The following is a 19,844-nucleotide window of genomic DNA, read 5'->3' as shown; positions in this document are numbered from 1 at the left end:
TTGTGGTCTTTGTTGATTGGTTTGAAAATTCGTTTGAGGACGGTTTTGTTGGGGAAAATTTGGTTTCGGAAAGTTCGTATTTTGAAAGGAATTTGTGTTATTTGGTGGTGGTCGTTGTCTTTGGCGGTATTCGTTCGACAAATGACCAAAGCGTCCACAAAAGTTACACGTTCTAGAAGACTGAGGTTGTTGGGGTCTTTTGGAAATGTTGTTTTTCTATTGGTTATGTTTGTCATGCTTTTGGTTTTCGAAATACGAAAGTTGGAGTTCTCTCCTGATTCGCATATGTGCTTCGAGCATGTCTCTGGGGTTTCCAGCGCGTATGATTTGTCCTAGTCTGGGTTCAAGTCCGGTAAGTAGTGTATTCAGTGTCATCGTTTCGATGAGTCTCGATTGAGCTGTTTTTTGATCGGCAGTGAGAGTAGATTTATGAATACAAGCGTGCATTTTGGCGTTATGTACTTGTAATCTGTTGAAAAATATCAACGCGGTTTCATTTGGTAGCTGTTTAAGTCTTTGCAGGTCTTGGATGAAGGAGGTGAGATCTCGGGTATCACCAAAGTTTAAATTCAGTAGGTGTCTGATCTCTTGATATGTTTCGGGGTTTCGAGTGCTTATCAGTTGGGCAGCTCTTCCGCGAAGTTTGTTTTTAATGTGTATCGTCAAAAGATTTCTTTGGTCGCGAGTTCACATTTGGTATGCACAATCGCAAGCATTTGTAAAGGTTGTTAGAAATATTTGGTCTCCTTCAAATTCAGGGACGATCGAAAATATTTCCGACAATTCATATGGTTCAATTTCGGGAAAAGGTTCAGGGATTGGTTCAGGGGCATTTTCGTTGTCAGGCATATCGCTCAATTAATCGATTCACTGGACTATAATAAATCAATAATAGCAATACTCAATACCTCTGAGATAATCGAACAGTACGATTATTTTGATGATAATTGATCTGTGCAATTATCAACAATTGGTTTTACAATAAGCCAATAATCAATCTGTATGATTATTGCAATGAAATAAAATTCAATACAATAAACGAGATGAATCTTTGTTGACTTACAGTATTTGTTTCATGGGTGATTCGTCTTGTTCTCGAAGTTTTCCACCAGGGGCTTCACTAGGTGTTCCTTCCGTGGTTTTCTTCAAGTGATGACTCCTCGGGTTCTCTTGGTTCTCGCTTTCTCGAAGGGCTCGGTCCTTTGTTTCCTTAAAGGGCTTGGTTCTTTGATTCCTTGAAGGATTGGAATCCACCGCTGCCAGTTAGAATTTTCTTGTTCTAGCAACGTTCAGGAATCCTACCGACTGCGCCAATTTGTTATATCTTGTTTTCCACAATTCACTTTTTAAAAATTGGTTTATTTCTTTATAAACACTTTATTACAATATTTGAATATAATGTGAAAAACTTGGAACATTAACTGAATAAGTAATTGATATGAATCATATATGAACTGTACTAGAGAATGATTTTTAAGTTAATGAAAATCTTTCTAACCTCGCAGGGTCTATTTATACGTTTGGTATGAAAAACAATATTTGAACAGTGTCAGCAATTGCTTTGTCTGGAGCACAAGTGTTCATATTGCTGATACTGCACAATAAGCACTTTTAGCAGGAAGCTGTTATCGCTTTGTAATTTAATACGTGTGAGACACTAATTCGCATATAACAGGTATATTGATGTTTGTTACGTGTTCGGAAGTAGACTGTTCTTACACGATCGGCTTCCTACTATAAATATTGTTGTTGATTTTTATCTGAGTTTTTCTTCTTCTTGATTTACCTCTTCTCTCCGTAAAGGTTTGAAATGTTAAATCTAAAGTTCTCACGAATAGGAATATGCTGAACTGGTTTCAGGGTTTTGATCCGTCTACTGTGCTATTATCTTTAATCACTCGACGTTTCGACAAAATCTCATTTTTCACCATCTGGCGTTTATCTGTTAAGTGTTCGGAAGTTGACCGACCTTACTCGATTCGCCTCCTACTATATAGGTATATTGATGTTTGTTACGAGTTCGGAAGTAGACTGTTCTTACACGATCTGCTTCCTACTATAAATATTGTTGTTGATTTTTACCTGAGTTCTTCTTCTTCTTGATTTACCTCTTCTCCCCGTAAAGGTTTGAAATGTTAAATCTAAAGTTCTCACGAATAGGAATATGCTGAACTGGTTTCAGGGTTTTGATCCGTCTACTGTGCTATTATCTTTAATCACTCGACGTTTCGACAAAATCTCATTTTTCACCATCTGGCGTTTATCTGTTAAGTGTTCGGAAGTTGACCGACCTTACTCGATTCGCCTCCTACTATATAGGTATATTGATGTTTGTTACGTGTTCGGAAGTAGACTGTTCTTACACGATCTGCTTCCTACTATAAATATTGTTGTTGATTTTTATCTGAGTTTTTCTTCTTCTTGATTTACCTCTTCTCCCCGTAAAGGTTTGAAATGTTAAATCTAAAGTTCTCACGAATAGGAATATGCTGAACTGGTTTCCGGGTTTTGATCCGTCTACTGTGCTATTATCTTTGATCACACGACGTTTCGACAAAATCTCATTTTTCACCATCTGGTGTTTAACTGTTAAGTGTTCGGAAGTTGACAGAACTTACTCGATCCGCTATCTACTACGTAGGTAACTTGATGTTTGTTATTGTGTTCGGAAGTAGACTGTCCTTACACGATCTGCTTCCTACTATAAATATTGGTGTTGATTTTTACGTGAGTTCTTCTTCTTGATTAACCTCTTCTTCCTGTAAAGGTTTGAAATGTTGAATCTATTGAAGTTTATTACGTGTTTGGAACACGTGCACTGGGGAACCATATTTTAACTCATTCTTCTGACATATTGTAATCTGGGTGGAATCAAGCGGCTCGATTCAGTAGAAATTATCAATAAAAGAGGGACCAGTTCCATAATTCTATTCGATGTCCCTTTTTATCAAGGTTGCTTGTGATATTTGTGTTTCCAATCAGGCGGATGGATTTTTTTCAATGAAATCTGGCAGTATCAGAATATGCTCAGAAGCTGAGTTACTCTGTACTTCCTCATATGTATGAGGAACTGCAGAGGACTGAGAGGTAGAGAGGATTGAAAGTTACTGAGATGTGTTCAAATTGTTGATTCGAAATAGTGTTCCGTATTCACGACAAGCTCACTTTCTCATAACAGTAACGTGATTATACCAGGAGCAAGAGATGTTACGCTGTTGATGAAATTTGAGCCCTGATTTTATGATGTCTGGTTTTGCCACAATCTTCTTCTTGAAGAAAACCGATGGGGTTTTAGAGCTCAATATTCTATTTCGTTTTTTGTCACCACAAACTGATTTTTCTCAGGTCTACCTCGGAATATAAAATCTCGAGTTCAACGATAAACCAGGAAAAAATGTTGATCATTTACGAACCAAAGACTTTGATTGAAAACATTTTCCTGCTACTGCACTTTCCGCAAAATCTATCCGTTGTATAACTAGTAGAAATGTATTCAATACTGTTCAAAAATATTCAAATTCAACTTGAATATGGCATATTTTTATGCCACACTAACTTTTCACAATAAAAGGGTAAAAGGGTCATATTAGTCATTTTTTCTTTCGACATGTCAGTGAGGTGTTCATGAACTTTTGAGGAAACACGCCGTTTTCTTTAAATAAACTCGATATTTATGGTTCACTCAACTGTAAGAATTACTAAAATGAAACTTGAATTCTCCTGTAAAAATGGAAAACATTTAAAATAGCGCATTTTCGTGTCATACGTGTGTATTTACAGATTACAGAGATAGCCTATCTAAAACATACCACCAAGAATTAAGGAGAGGGGCAACAAAATCCAAACTGACATCAGTTTTTTTCCGATAGAAACAACTTTTGAAGCAAAATGCATAGCAAAATCTCCAACCCTTCAAGTATCATATCCCAATTTTTTTTTAAATACGAATAGGGTCCAAGTAATACCTGACTGAGGAAGGATGTTTATTCCTCATACATGATTCCTAATTTTTATTTAATTTCTCTTCAAGACTGGTCCAATGAGTCAAAAAAATGCTCTTCGCCAACGTACATACTCTTTAATGGAAATTACCGTAACTTTTTCACAGGTTTTCATGGTTTTGAAAAATAAGTTCAATAATGTCTAGTGTTTCGGAAATTGATTACACCATAGTTGATGAATTTGAAAGATTCAACGAATTTTGAAATACTATAAGTCGAAAGACTATCTAGCAACTACTCGACTTATCTAGGTCTGATGCGGAAACTCAATAATTGTGTATTCACTAAAAAGAAGTCCTGCAAATCAGCAAAAACAATGAATTCTTTCAGAGGAATTCAAATACAGTTTGAGAAATTAAATCTAATATATATTTTTTATTTTTCGTCAAACATACTAATACATTTCAAAACTCTATTTTTCTGAAAGAGTAGATAGCCCTTCGAAAATGAAGCATCACAGTATAGAGATTATGTCTTGTGTTCTGCTACAAAACGCCTTGTTGTACATTTTCGATGGACCACTAGTATGACAGGAATATAAAATTTTATATTTTCATACATACAGAGAATTTTGAATCATCCATTGATCAGCTCAAGGAAAATTTCATAAATTGATTGACAGTTTGAAAAATATTCAATCAAACTCCCATTACTTCCGCATTAGGGAGAGAAGTTCTGTAAAATTGAAATTTGAAATTTTCATTTTCTTTCATTTTATTCAACGCGGGGCGTAATTTAACTGCTTCCCAAATATTTCGATGTCTGGTACATGTTGATTGATACATGATATTGCAACTGAAAAATCGAAAGCAAACGGATACGTAAAACGCCAACTTTCTTTCTCTCGACCTCAAATTTAACGACACTTTGATTTTTGAAGCGGTACCTTATATCGTGAGCTAACATTCATTCCAGGTGGAGGCAGATATGTAAGACTGTCAGTGAAAACGTGAATTCGGAGCTGTTACTTATAGCCTAAATTTGAAAAAGTCATACGTGTGCGAGGCGAGGAAAATTGGTAAATGAAAAAACAGACTCCAATGTTGACACTTTATTTTCAATATAATTTTTACAAGATTTCTGATGTTGTTTTCTAGAATGAAATAACTCAAATGTTGTAAACTAGGTAAGATCCATCATTTCACCTAATATGTAAATGGCGGAGAAAGAACAACTGATACAAATTGTAATGAAACATTTCCACCTATTATTATGGGTAGCGTTATAATTCAGAAACTCATTGAGATTGTTTGAAAAATGATGATTGAATTTTATGCAATTGCAATTCAATAATTCCTCTTGAAAATAGTATAGTTTTTGTTAGAATTCAAAATGGCCCTACCAACACAGTTTTTATTCTGAACACAGCATGTTCCGCATCACTTCTTAATATTATAAAATAGTTAGTCTGTTGATATAGAATTGTCGATTTTTTTCGAATTGACTAATATATGACTAGGAAATATTGATACTTGTAGCGAATATTTTTGAAATGACTCCTACTTTCAGACTGAATATCCCAACCAGCCCAGAGAAAATTAAGATATCCATCTATTTTTCAAATCTTATCATAATTCCTGAAATCAGAATATGATCTCCAGTATATTTGGTCCCTTGATGTAATTCATTCTCCTGGAATGTCTTAAGGATTTATTGGCACATAGTGGAATTAGTAATATTGATAGATTTTTGAATTCAAATTTGAATGATTGATGAAATAAAAAACTAGGCTGAAAAATAGACATTTTAGTGAACATGCTGAGTTTTGTTAATTATATTCCCAATAAATATCAATAGAGTAATATTCAAGTCCGAGTTGAGATCATGTGGGTCAATTCTTCGGAAATTCAAAATTTCGTAGGGCGGCTGAAATTCATTACAAGATTCAATATTCTTCCAGTTTTTTGTTCAATAATAACTGTAATAATAGCTGTTATGTTCGAAAAATCATACTTCATGAAAATGTTGATGTTATATAATTATCCCTAGTTGAAATCAAAATGCCTGTGAGCAGTTTATTTAGAAACACGTGACGGCGTTGAAATAGCACCTCCAATAATTTTTACCCTTTTGTTGTCCCATACCGCCATGTCCTCTTCTTTGTAAATCCATCTGAAAAAAATAAACACGAATGAAACAACTGTATTTTTTTTTTCATGATAAAGATAATTTTTCAATTTTACATTTTTCACATTCGATTTGTTTTTCTGAATCTTGTTGGATTATGTATATGATATGCATGTTCGAAATTATCATATATCACCAATTAATTCAATGTTAGTCAATAAAAATATCTGCCAAGAACTTTTTGTAGTATAATGCAAAAATCATCTAAATCCAATTATAATTTGATCTAAAATCCATACTTCAATAAATCGAACAGTTTTAGGCCTATATAGCATATTTAAGGTTTTCAGCCAAAATTTGTATAAGGATTCTTTTCGAATTACTTACTTTACATCTCAATTTAGGTAATATAGTATCAAAGGCAAATTTTAAATCACCTTCAATTGAAGTTTGAGTAGAATATAGAATTTCAAATACTATTAATCATACAATAGTATTAGTTTGAAAATGCCCTTATAGGTCGAAACTGCAATAACGTTAGTAACTAATAGAAGTGATAAAAAAACATAGATAGTTTCATTTCTCATTTTTCATGATGATCTCCTATCAATTCAATAAATGATTCGATTCAATTCCTTTCTTTCGCTACAACGGATTATATTTGCACATGAGCCATATGACTAGTATCAATTATTCCGTTGATTGTATCCAGTATAAAATGGCTAAAATCGCATATACGGCTTATGCTAAGTACAAATAATGCATAGTGGTTTCAGGAGATATGCAACTGCATTATCCCATGGAGTTGAAAACATCTTCTCAACAGACCGTAATAAATCCCTCGCTTTCCAAGGCAACAATTTGCAATTGGTTCTCACAAAATATAAATGTATAGTCCCTATTAGTAGCAAAAATCCAAGAACGGTGCAATACCAAACTGTACCAAAAGTTGTGCAATATATTTGAATTTAATGACAAATTCTGACTTGATCCAAATGGAACTTTCTATAAATAAAATTTTCATGTTTGTAAAATAGAAACAATTCATAATAATTAATGATTTCGTCAGACTACTTCTCTGGAGTCCAAAGAAGTCCAAATCATGGAATAACGAAATTAGTCATCTACAGTTACCAGACTGAGTCATGGCCGGTGAGAGAAATCGTATCTGCGTAAAGTTTGGGTCGGTATTCAAAATATCCTTATGCAATTAACTTTTAAAATCCATCACTAACTGAATACGGTCCTGAAATTGGATGTTTACGGCTCGAATAATCTAACAGACTGATAACAGATTTCTACACATCTTGAGGTAGGGGCTTCTCACCGGCCATGACTCAGTCCGGCAGCTGTAGTTATAACATTAGATATTTCTTCATGAAAAATTTGTACTTCATGTATCGGATAATTTTTGAGTTGGAAGTAATTATGACAGTCTAATTGCATTGCATTCTTATAGTGTGAAAATTCTTACCGATCTCACATCGTCGTCAGACATTAGATAATGCTTGCTGCTCCTGGATGAGAACCCATCTAATCTGTTAGGATTTCGAAAGGTTTCTTCTCTCACATCTTCTTCCATTGCTTCTTTCAATGCCACCATGAGTTTATTTACTAACATTGCTGTTCGTTTCTTTGGAACGATAAGCTGAAAAGAAAATTCGAGTTAATTTTTTCTTTTTTATTTATGTTTATAATTTATTGGGACTGCAATGCTTTTTTTTGAGTCGAAATAGGTGGTGCACGTAGATCATCTTCACATTATAAAACATATTGAAAAAAAAACAAATTCAATTGTATACATACTATATACCGTATGACACAGACTTATGGTACACCTCCCTTTTTTTCTTTATTCTTTCACCTATTTTTATGGAACTATTAATATTGATTATGCTTACAAAGAGGCACTTTTTGACGTAATGTGAGATTTTTTTCAACTTCCGGTTTTTCCGGAAATCTTATCTACGTTTAATTTTCAAACAAAACACCCTGTATATTATTACATTTTTGAAATCTACGCAATTTTCTGAATCCAATGATACCCGATACTTGATATTTTAAGCGTTAAGACGCTCGGTTTATTTTTCGATCTAGAGGGACATGAACGTGAAAAGAATTAATATTATTTCAATTAAGTCAACACAACGAATCAACATCCTTGTATGGAATAAAACTTAGATACTCATTTTCTCATATTGTGATTCATTTAAAAAACAAAACGTTTTAAAATACACAAATAAATCATAACAGCTGTTCAAAATGTAGACCGTCAACATCCAGGCATTTTGGAGCTCGTTTCGCGGTATTTTGAATCACACTGGCCAATTGTTGAGGCGTTATATTCTGAATGGCTTATCTTACTCGTACTTCCAGGTCCTCGCGGGTTGTTGGGGAAGTTGCGTAGACAATATATTTCAAGTGACCCCAAATGAAAAAGTCCAACGGGATTAAGTCGGGTGATCTAGCAGGCCGCCTAATAGGACCATGTGTTCCAATCCATTGCTTCCCAAATCTATCACGAAGGTACTCCGTCACTGCCCTAATATTATGGGAAGGTGCTCTATCCTGCTGAAAAAACAGTCGATTTGCCAGATTAAGCGGTAAATCTTCTAAATATCCTTCAATTTTATTTCCGAGAAAACCTAGGTATCTATCACCACTCAAAGGACCAGGCCAATTATTCTAACACATCCAACCAGACATTGAATCCAAAGCGTTCTTGGAAATTTTTCTTCTGAAACAAATTCTGATTTTCTTGTGCCCAATATCGGGTATTCTTTCTATTAAAGAAACCAAGATTGGTGAATCTTGACTCATCTGAGAATACAATTGTTTTCAAAAACTCATTATTGGGCTGCACATCATTGTGTAGAACCCATCTGCAATATTCCACCCTTCTTACGCTATCGGCGTCATACAGATGTTGGTGAAGTTTATATTTGAAAGACCGATACTTGTGTTTTTTTACAATTCTTCTTACACTTTCACGACTGATATCCAACTCAAAAGCCAGGTGCCTAAGCGATACTGTTTTATCGATTTCCAACCTCATGAGGACATTTATTTTCATTTCTTCAGATATAAAATAAATAATAATGATAAAATTTTCATTACCCTCATTATGATCAGGCTCACGTCTGAACTTCTCTTCAAGACGCTAGAAATAATTTCTAGCCGGACATTGTCGTGCGGGACATCGCTCCGAGTATATCCGGAGCGATGTCTACTTTCTCGTTTCTGTTATACACTTGTGGCATTTTAAACTTATTTCTGTTAGAAATCCGATTGACAACAATGTGTTCAGTAACTAACAAACAATGTCAGTTTATAGAAATGTCAAAAGTTGTTTGTAATTCATAGCCACCTCATTAACTTACCTTTATTAAATTGCGAAAATACTTAATAATTTTCATGGCTCTCTAGATCGAAAAATAAACCGAGCGTCTTAACACTTGAAATATCAAGTATGGCTATCATTGGATTCAAAAAATTGTGTAGATTTCAAAAATGAAATAATATACAGGGTGTTTTATTTGAAAATTGAACGTTGATAAGATTTCCGAAAAAACCGGAAGTTGAAAAAAATCTCAAATTACGTCAAAAAGTGCCAATAAAGAATAATAGGGGGGTGTACCATAAGTCTGTGTCACACGGTAAAGTACACGAGGTACTCTTATTTTCAAATAAACCTTTTTTGTTGGTCGGATAAATTAGAAAAAAGTGCCTGACTCGGGGGACAATGAAGCTTGTTTTCAAATCATAACATTTTTGTTTTGTGTATACAAATACTTTTAATAGAAAATTGCTACGGAGCATGAATATTCACTTCTACGAATGAAAATTATGAGCAAAAATTCACGAAATGAGCAATTATAAAAAGATAAATTCATGAAAATTTTCCAGTAATCCAACAGAAAAAATACATGTATCTTCATACATGTTGGATTTGTGGGGATAATGAGTTTCTGAACAACACTTGGTATCGTTTTATAAAAACTTGAGAAAAATGAACAGATATTCATATATCTAATTGGAAATTTTCAAGAAATATTTGGAGTTGATGCATGTCTTCTTCTACATGTGTTGTGATGCGAGACTGCAGGATAAAATGTTAACTCTCCTTCTTCATATCATTTGAAATGGAGGCGGTAAGTAATCTGAAAACTTCAGTTTGATCAGCAGCTGAATTGTCATACTACTGAATCAAAATGGACTGAGCATTTGGATTTCTTAACATGGGCAAAATATCAGAAACAATGCACGAATATGAAATATTTGGTTAACATTTGAGGGATCAGATAATCAAAAAATCAAATTGGATTTTGAAAAATGACCATTTTTAAAATGTTCCGTATATTTTTCTCATACGCTTGAAATAGTATCGACAAAATTAGATGAAATATATTCATATATTTAATCATTTTGGGATATTCAAAGACGTACTGGCATGTCTTCATTCGTTAAAAAATGTTCATTAACTCCTAATGAGGAAAATGAGGAAAATTATATGAAACTTCGAACTTCATTCATTTGAACTTTCGTATGAAATGAAAATTTCTTCAATATAAGGACTCACATTCTTCATCCTTTTGAATAACTCTTAATCTGTTTAAAAGTTGTTTTTCCGTTAACCACCTGTCGCACCCCTACGAACGACAACCCTCAGAAGTAGAAACTTGTGCGAGCTAAGGATTAACGGGGTCTTAACTTTTAACGTGTGATTCCTAACACTATTTCAAAATGCTTATTAATTTTTTGTCATTACCCTCCAGAACTGTAACGTGACCCTTTTTTTTTTAATTTTTGTTTGCGAGTGAAAGTTCACTATTGATTACAATGATTGCTTGCAATTATAATAGCAATATTCATGTTCCTTCTAATATATGAGTCTAAATTATGACCATAGGAAAATCTAATTCTGTACTGTCTTCACTGAAATGAAGTTTCGTTTGATCAAACGTTTGATGATATAAACAATGCTAACTTTGAAAATTTCAATGACAAATTATCCCTTGTCATCAATAGATTTTCATATTCTGATTACAACAACAAAGTTTGTCAAAAATAGTCGGTAAGAAAAGGCCAGTTGAAGATCATCTGCTATTTCTTGGTTGATTACATTGTCCCATTAAAGTTTCCGACATTAGAAAATAATACTTGTTTTCTTAGTACTGAATGCTTATGAATTACTTACTTGTTTTCTGTAATCAATAATTCTTCATCATTTCAATCATTACTGTTAACACAACCCATTATTTTCGGTTTGTCAGTGACAATTCACCTTTGATTGTAATGCTTTCGTCATATAATTATAATAACAATCTTTATGTTTCTTGAAAAATATAATTTGCAGGACTATGACTAGAGTCATAACTAAAGCAGTAATACGGTTTATTACGAATGAAATATTCATTTCTTGAATTTTCACATTTCAATTTTCTGCTATAAATGGCACTGTCCTCAATACATGCTTCAGAAAAAAAAATCTCAATAGCCTTCAGCATGAATGATACAACTATAATCTATTTATAAAAACAAAACGAGAATTATCCTCAAAGTTGGTCTTTTCAGATTATATCGCCCCATTCGGCAGGAGGTTAATGCAATTGTTTGTCGGTCGCAGCACGGCACAATTCCGCTGCCATTGGCTTTTAGCTACGAAATGATGCACTAATGGCCTCAGATTTAGCTACTTGAGGGAAGTAAATGGTGCTGAAAGTGACTAGAGTTATAACATTATCTACGAGTTACAAACGATTGCCAAACTGTGAAGGAAACGTCTTGTAATTTTTCATAAACGTGTCGATCTTGAACACAATTAATTTAAATTTCTTAATTTTTAGAAAGATTCATACCAATTTTCCTGTTGCTATTCTTTCAAATATATGAACTACTGAATTCATTATTATTTCCTTTCCTTTTTTTCCAAGCATCTTTTAAATATTTTTCAGGTGTGAAAATAGCACTCTTTTCTAGGATGCTGGTGTGTAAATTACAGGACAGTTGCGAAAAACAGATAGTCCAATCAACATACGACAGCAATGGCAAACTGCAACAAGTTAAACAATAATTCAGTGATTCTGAGATGTGAATTGTTTTGAGTTGTTCTCAATTTCCACGTCGTTAATTAACGTTGAGTTTCCACTGAATATTTTCAGAGATATGCTCGAACAGATCTATTTCCGATTTGAAATTAACATTTTCCTATTTTAATTTCCAACCGCCCTTCAACTTTTACTGTCGTTATACTCGTGTTCTAGATATGCTCTGTCAATGACTCCATGAGGTATCTAGGGAGCATGATGGGTATAATCAATTCGGTCTGTCGTTCGTTCAACGTAGCAAAATTACTTATGATGCACTGTTTGGAACCTTTGGTGTAGTATTGAATATTACTGGAGTTTTTTCCCAATACCAAATCGTTATTTTTTACACCACGACACGTGTTTCGATCACCAAGTGATCATCTGCAAGAGGAAGATTAAACTGGAAACTTCTCTAAGCTAATGCCATTTATGCTATACAGGTATACCATACAGTTAACCATACCGTCCTAAATTGATTTTACAATTTGCCTTATCTATTATTTTACAATATGTCCTTATGTAATGTTTCAATGTTATAGCTATATATAAAACAATTTTCAGCTACATACAAAATTAATTTCACAATATTGCCTACCCAAATTTATTTTTACAATGTGTCCTATGTAACTCCAATAATATTTGTTTGAAGGTGATTGACAATGTTTCGTGATGAATTTCACTAGTTCGGACTTCCATTGTCTATTATATAAAATGATTTGAAATCCCTGAAACAAGTAAAAAAGAATAATTAAAAAAGAATAGTTGATAATAACAATTATATTAAGTAACAATAAACCTGAAATGAAATGATAGTAAAATAACCTACAAGTAAAAATATAATAATTGAATAAATAAAAATTAAAGGAATGCAAAAAAGAAAATAATAAAAATAAAAAGGTGTGGAGATTCCAAGTCACGTTAGTTCACGACGTTTCGATTGTTGGTATCTACAATCGTCTTCGGGTGATGACTGGACTGATTCCTCCGAGAGATGACTATTTTATAGGTCGTTGAAATACTTTCACTTTCTCTACTTTCCATTTTCCGCTTCACTGATTCCGTGAGAGATGACCGATTTGGCGGGAGTTGGTCATTTCTCGTTTGATGATGGGTTTCCATATGTTTCGTATATCTACGCTGGCCTGTCCAACAACGTATTCAGCCAGGCCAGCGTAGATATACGAAACATATGGAAACCCATCATCAAACGAGAAATGACCAACTCCCGCCAAATCGGTCATCTCTCACGGAATCAGTGAAGCGGAAAATGGAAAGTAGAGAAAGTGAAAGTATTTCAACGACCTATAAAATAGTCATCTCTTGGAGGAATCAGTCCAGTCATCACCCGAAGACGATTGTAGATACCAACAATCGAAACGTCGTGAACTAACGTGACTTGGAATCTCCACACCTTTTTATTTTTATTATTTTCTTTTTTGCATTCCTTTAATTTTCATTTATTCAATTATTATATTTTTACTTGTAGGTTATTTTACTATCATTTCATTTCAGGTTTATTGTTACTTAATATAATTGTTATTTTCAACTATTCTTTTTTAATTATTCTTTTTTACTTGTTTCAGGGATTTCAAATCATTTTATATAATAGACAATGGAAGTCCGAACTAGTGAAATTCTCCAATAATATTATTTTAACAAGCTATATAGTATGCTATTTGGTATTGGTCCGTCATCGTTATTCATAATATTATTATGTTTACTTATTTCTACACTCTCATAGGCATCTAGTTGTCTGTTGTTGTTAACTTGTATAACTAATCTTAATGAACTGAAGTCTATGAAATGGTTTTGATGCAAAATATGATGGGTGACTGCTGATTTTTCAGGTCTTCCATGTTTAAATTGTGCTATGTGTTCCTTGTATCTTACTTTAATAGATCTTTTTGTATGTCCACAATATTTTGAATCGCAGTCCTCACATTCAATTTCGTAAATTCCAGACTTTTCCGAATTCTGACTGAATTTTAAGCGTAAATTTACGCTACAGACTCCCTGACTCCCTTGCAAAGGAAGGTGCGGCAAGCAGCTTCATCGGACCAAAACCTGTCATTGGCATCGCTTTAGGCTTTGCCAAACAAAGATTGAACATCTGGATGGCAGAAGATTTATGGACTCCTGGGATAAAATTCCAGAATTGGCTCACTCCAAGGCGTTTATTCACCCTTCGAAGCTTGATATTAAACAGTGGTTGGATTACACTAGGTATGAAGTACGATGTCTAACAGACCTTCTTACAGGTCACTGTCATTTGAATCATCATATGCAGAGACTCGAACTATCGGAAGACAGTGTGTGTCGACTCTGTTTGGAAAATGATGGAACATCAGAGAACATACTTTGTGCCTGCCCCACTGTGGACCGAATAAGGAATTTAGAGCTTGGCAGATCCGTACTCTCACCATCTGACCTGAAAGACCACTCACCATACAAAATAATCGGCTTCATTGAGAAACTGGGTTCATTTGGTCGAATATGAATAGGTGTGAGCCACAATAAACCCTTGTGGGTTGCGGTGGAGGGTCGAATAGACCCACTCACTTTGGACCTAATCTTAGACATACCCAATAAGAAATATATCCAACCAATTTTGTTTATTTTTATAAGAAATCTATATGATATAATTTTCTTTTTGTCCATGTATATATTTTTTTCGTTATAAATATTTCTAGATGTGTATGTGTGAGTATTTACACTTTATTCAATTTCAATTTTCATTCATTAACCCAATTGAGTTCAACAGATTTTTCACAGTAAATTATATGAATATAGACATAATTACATCTAACTTACCTGCTGAAAGTGAAACTAACTCAAAGATGAAAAATAACAGTGACAAAATAAAATTACTGATATGCGAGAATTGAAATAAAGATTAAATGAACTACGAGGATATGAAGATTCAATAATTGAAGAAGTTAATGTTTATTTTCATAAAGTTCTCCTGATATGTCATATATTTACAGTCAATCACATTTTCAAATCATCTGCAAAAAGTAAGACATCTGTAGATATATTTTAAGTTAACTTCGATAACATTCATAAAAGTATTGAAAAGAAATGGCCACGGGTGGCTTCCTTGTGGTACACCTGATAAAACACTAATTTCATGAGATACGAATTTCTTTACTTCTACATACTTCTGTTACTTATATAGCTTATCAACCATTCCAGTAGTGTCAAATGCTTTGGAGAAGTCAGAATGGATGACATCTACTTGATGTTTATCCTCCAGAGCATTCAACATATACTTTGAAAATAACAGTAGGTTATGAAATGTATTTTCAGTCTGCAGCCAGCACATTCACAGAATTCCTCTGTGATAATTTTCTTTTGACATATATAATCCATTCTAATTATTTATTTGAATGGGATTAATTGATCGATCCTGTACAACTAACAGGATACTTATTTACTGCACAATTCAAATTCGTCTTTTATAATTTGACGATGTCGACTGACCACTATACCTACCACTTTGTATATAGTCAATGTTACATGACTTGTAGATAAATTATATTTGATATATTATTATGAAATTCCATTGAAATTTTTTAGTAATATTTGCTTATAGGATCAGCGGCAAGGGGCAGCATTGGAAATACTTCACCGAATAGACTAAGTTCCGAAGAAAATCCTTATGTTACGAAAAGACTTAAACTCTCTAAAAAATGAGCCTCTGTTGATTTAAAAAACCTTGAAGAAAATTGTTTAGGAAAAATGAAGGAGCACAAGTAAAAATATAATATCAGAAACAGAAACAAAATATAACCCTTACTCATGAATAAATTCATCGAACCGAAGTGTCTCGGATGCAAAGTCCCAAAACAATATAACACAATATCGACTGAAATGCGTTAGACATTCGTTTGCTTTCAAAAGAGAAGTGTAAATATACAGTGCGAATCTTTAACTTGGAATGAATAAATAAAAAAAAAACAAATGAACTTTTCAGTTCTCACTCAGAACTGAACAATACGGAATAAAAATGAATTATAAACCAGTATAAGTGCCTGCATCGTCTAATTTGTTTCGAATCTGCTTTCGATTTCGTTCTGTTAAATGAGTTTGTGTGTATGCATGATAATATTTCGTAATTATGAGGTAATTTCTCTTTGACGTCTATTTATTTTGTACCTGCTTTTGATCAGTCACAGTTTTCCTTGTCGAATCTTTGCATTTTATACATATATTTTCATCAAGTACTTTCTTGGTTTTTCTCATTTTGTCTTCAATCGAGGACCGCCTGCCCGGTACTGACGATGCCCAATAGGCCGAAACAGCTGTATACCGGTGGCTCTTAAATTGAAATCAATATGGAAATAGGAGTGAGTATCTATTTATCTTATATATATATATATATATATATATATATATATATATATATATATATATATATATATATATATATATATATATATATATATATATATATATATATATATATATATATATATATATATATATATATATATATTTGGAATGGTACTAATGAATTGTTGACCAACTTCCAACCCCAGTCTGTAGGGTCTAGCTGATAAGCAAACCACACTTGAACTTGGAATATACCCGAAAAAGATGCTGATGAGCAGCCACGCACACAATTCAACAGAGGACAGATGTTGTCTCAAGGTTACAATGTCGTATACATTGAGGGACTGGGTTTCATTTTACCAGATATTCTCATGTTTATAACTCATGTATATTTTATATTATAAGTGTAGGTTACAATGACCGATAGAAGAATATTTTGGCATATCAATTACAGAGATGTATATACGTTGCGTACTCATGCATATTATGACGATTACAACTTTTACAACTTTATGAATCGTCATATCTCAAAAACGGTGGCTCGTAGGAAAAAAATATTGATACATTTTTTGTAAATAATTTTATGATCTATAATTTTTCCTTGAGTATTTTCATGATTAATCTCACTGTTTTGCTTAAAATCGCGAAAAACTAATTTTTTTACCTTTGACCTTGAATAAAATTTTTTCCATACAGGGTAAGGATGGGGAACTTTCAAATTTTATTTTTGATCCTATTTTAAACAATCTCACTGATTTTCAGCTTGGTGGGAATTTAGGTAGTTTTGCTCTTATTTTTTGTTCTAATTTGACCAGACTATTATCCCATTATCAAGTATAAAAACTGAATAGTTAGTTAGTTTTTATAAGAATACTGATGATGGGATTATCTTTTCATACTCATTTTGAATAAATCCATATAACTCTTTAATTTTGAAGGTTTCTCATATGTATTATTTAATATATTATAGCAATTGATTCGTCTTCAACATATGTTTATATGTCTGGTGTTCGATCAGGAATGCTTTGATTTTGGCTCTGGTATAATCCAATGAAAGCGGTAGTGGAAAACAGAGGACTTACATGGTTGAACATATTTATCCAAAATACCCTTGAGCGAAATAATATACATCCTCAAATGCGATAGTGTTAACACTAGAAGAGATGTCGATGGCCTTAATAGTGCAAATTTCAATTTGATAAGTAAAATACTTGAATATTTACCATTTTTTCATTTTCTTCTTTTTGTCAGTGATTAAAAAACAGGCACCACCTTATCAGAATCACATATAAAGCCATCCGTTTATTTTTAAATAAATTGATCCTGCAACCTTTCTTCAGAAAAACTATTGGATCATTAAACTAGTGATAGAAATATTCCAAAATGAGACTCATTAATGAAGGATGCTTGAAATGGAAGTAGTACCGAAAAATTTCATAACAGGAAAAAATGAATCGTTGGAGCACTTTACAAATTTCTGGTGAGGTACACTCGTTTTCACTTTCCAAGTTCACATTTTTATTCTGGTTTTTCACTGAAAACAATGATTGCATTTGACGTTTGAGAACATCCGTACATTCATACTTGCATACGTTATAATCACATATGACTGTTTATTAATGAATTTGCTAATCTGTGATTGGCCACGACGGTATTGAGGAATGTATCTCGTCAACAGACATTGGTTTGAAAGTATGAGTTATGGATCATTGCCTATTTGGACCAATAGGAAACGATCGCATAATTGACGCTTTTTTTTAGTTATAGAAAATCGTACCCTTTATTCTGAGAATTTTACTCAACTCCAACAGAAAACGCTTTGCAATATCTTGAAACGTGTAATTTATCTAAATCCATTCAATTATCACAGGAAGCTAGCTGCACTGGAGGTTCTTCACATATATAATATGTTGATCAATATAAGTTTATTTCCTTCATTAAAGCAACAGTTTAAATGGAATAGCCATGTTACGATGGTTCGTACACAGATAAATCTCAAAGGTAATAACATAAAAGCAGAGGATATGCATACTGGATAGTCTAACTTCGATAGTTCATTCTATTTGTTCAATATGTATAAGATCATTGACGATCTGAAATATTTCAAGAATTCGCAGAAATATTATTTTTTTGAGTTTTCGTTTCACGAAACTAAAAATAATTTTGTAAAATCCAACGAACATCGTAAGGATTGGTGGGGATGAATTAATGATGTAATCTTTTCCATTGGTGCTCATCATAATCATAAGGAAACTTCACAGACAAAGAAGATTCTGGCATTTGAATAGATAACACAGATCGTATATTTATTCGTACTTGAAATATGTTATACTTTCTGGATGACTATTTTATTGTTTGTTCGATTGCAAAAAGCAAACTAATGAACGGTGATTCATCAATTGTACTCAAAGCTCTTCGTTTCTAATTCAACATCGTCTTCCTAAGAGAATACATATCCACCACAAACGATAAAGTATTTTCTTCGAGGACAAAACACAAGCACTACAGGAAATTTTTTAAGGCGCTCTAGGAGCAGTGACTGTGCGAGGTGCGAAGATATTCACATTGGATTTAAATTAAATTGAATCCATATAGAAAAACGTTCACAGTTCTTCAAATGAAAGAGTTCTCAAACAGTGAAGTTTAAAGTGTAGTGAGTTGAACCTTGAAACACTTGAACACTTTCCGTGAAAGTATATATAGAAAGAGAAAAATATCCAACCTTTCTTGGATGTTCCAGAGTATCAAGGTTACAAGTGATGTTCGCGTCTCCAATCAAGTGGATGGCTCTTTTCTGGAATAAATCCAGCAGCTTCAGGGTATGCTTAGGGGTGGACCTCCATACATCAGAACAATACTCCAAAGAAGGTCTGATATGAGCTTTATGAAACATCAAAAGTTGCTGAGGTGTGTTCAGTTTTCTGGTTCGTAACAGTGTTTTGAACTTTTGAGAAGCAGCCTTTGCAATTCCAGCGACATGATTGTGCCAAGACATATTGGTGTCCATTATAACCCTCAACAAACTTATCGAAGCAGAAAGCGAAATTGTCTGTCCTGATATTATTATATCCGATTTAGAGACATTTATCTTTTTGGAAAAAACCATTGCCGGGTTTTTTCGGCATTGAATTGAACCTGGTTACATTCACTCCAATTCTAGATCCTCATTAAGACATACTGCCGGTGAAAATGTGCATCCACAGTCAATGTCCAATCCAAATGGAATGGACATCGACTGGATTATACAAAAATTATATGAGCCTATGAATGTCTTCACGTTTGTGATATGAGTAGATTCGTCTCTTCGGTGACATAAAGTCATAATGTTATTCAGGTAATCATTTATTTATTAATT

General features: G+C 33.3%; 1 protein-coding gene across 2 annotated transcripts in view; it reads right to left on the bottom strand.

Annotated features, from left to right (window-relative positions):
• Positions 1-5,037: 5,037 nt before the first annotated feature.
• Positions 5,038-19,844, bottom strand: part of AstCC (Allatostatin double C) — a 108,322-nt gene continuing 93,515 nt past the window's right edge. Inside the window, exons 1-4 of one of the 2 annotated variants that reach the window (XM_074181825.1) lie at positions 17,713-18,162; positions 11,927-12,120; positions 7,543-7,716; positions 5,038-6,113 (exon numbers count right to left, since the gene is read on the bottom strand). In XM_074181825.1, the coding sequence (XP_074037926.1) occupies positions 6,021-6,113; positions 7,543-7,716; positions 11,927-12,004 (345 nt within the window). In that variant the 5' untranslated portion in view covers positions 12,005-12,120; positions 17,713-18,162 and the 3' untranslated portion in view covers positions 5,038-6,020. Of the gene's footprint in view, positions 6,114-7,542; positions 7,717-11,926; positions 12,121-17,712; positions 18,163-19,844 lie in introns of those variants that run through there. The other variant, XM_023155880.2, reaches the window with a different exon arrangement.

Source organism: Leptinotarsa decemlineata, unplaced genomic scaffold (assembly GCF_025532065.1).
Source record: "Leptinotarsa decemlineata unplaced genomic scaffold, Ldec_3_MD MMD2_tig00026316_RagTag_RagTag, whole genome shotgun sequence".
NCBI classification, from domain to species: Eukaryota; Metazoa; Arthropoda; class Insecta; order Coleoptera; family Chrysomelidae; genus Leptinotarsa; species Leptinotarsa decemlineata.
The sequence above is the reverse complement of the archived record's forward strand: the minus strand, read 5'-3'. Positions and strand labels throughout refer to the sequence as shown.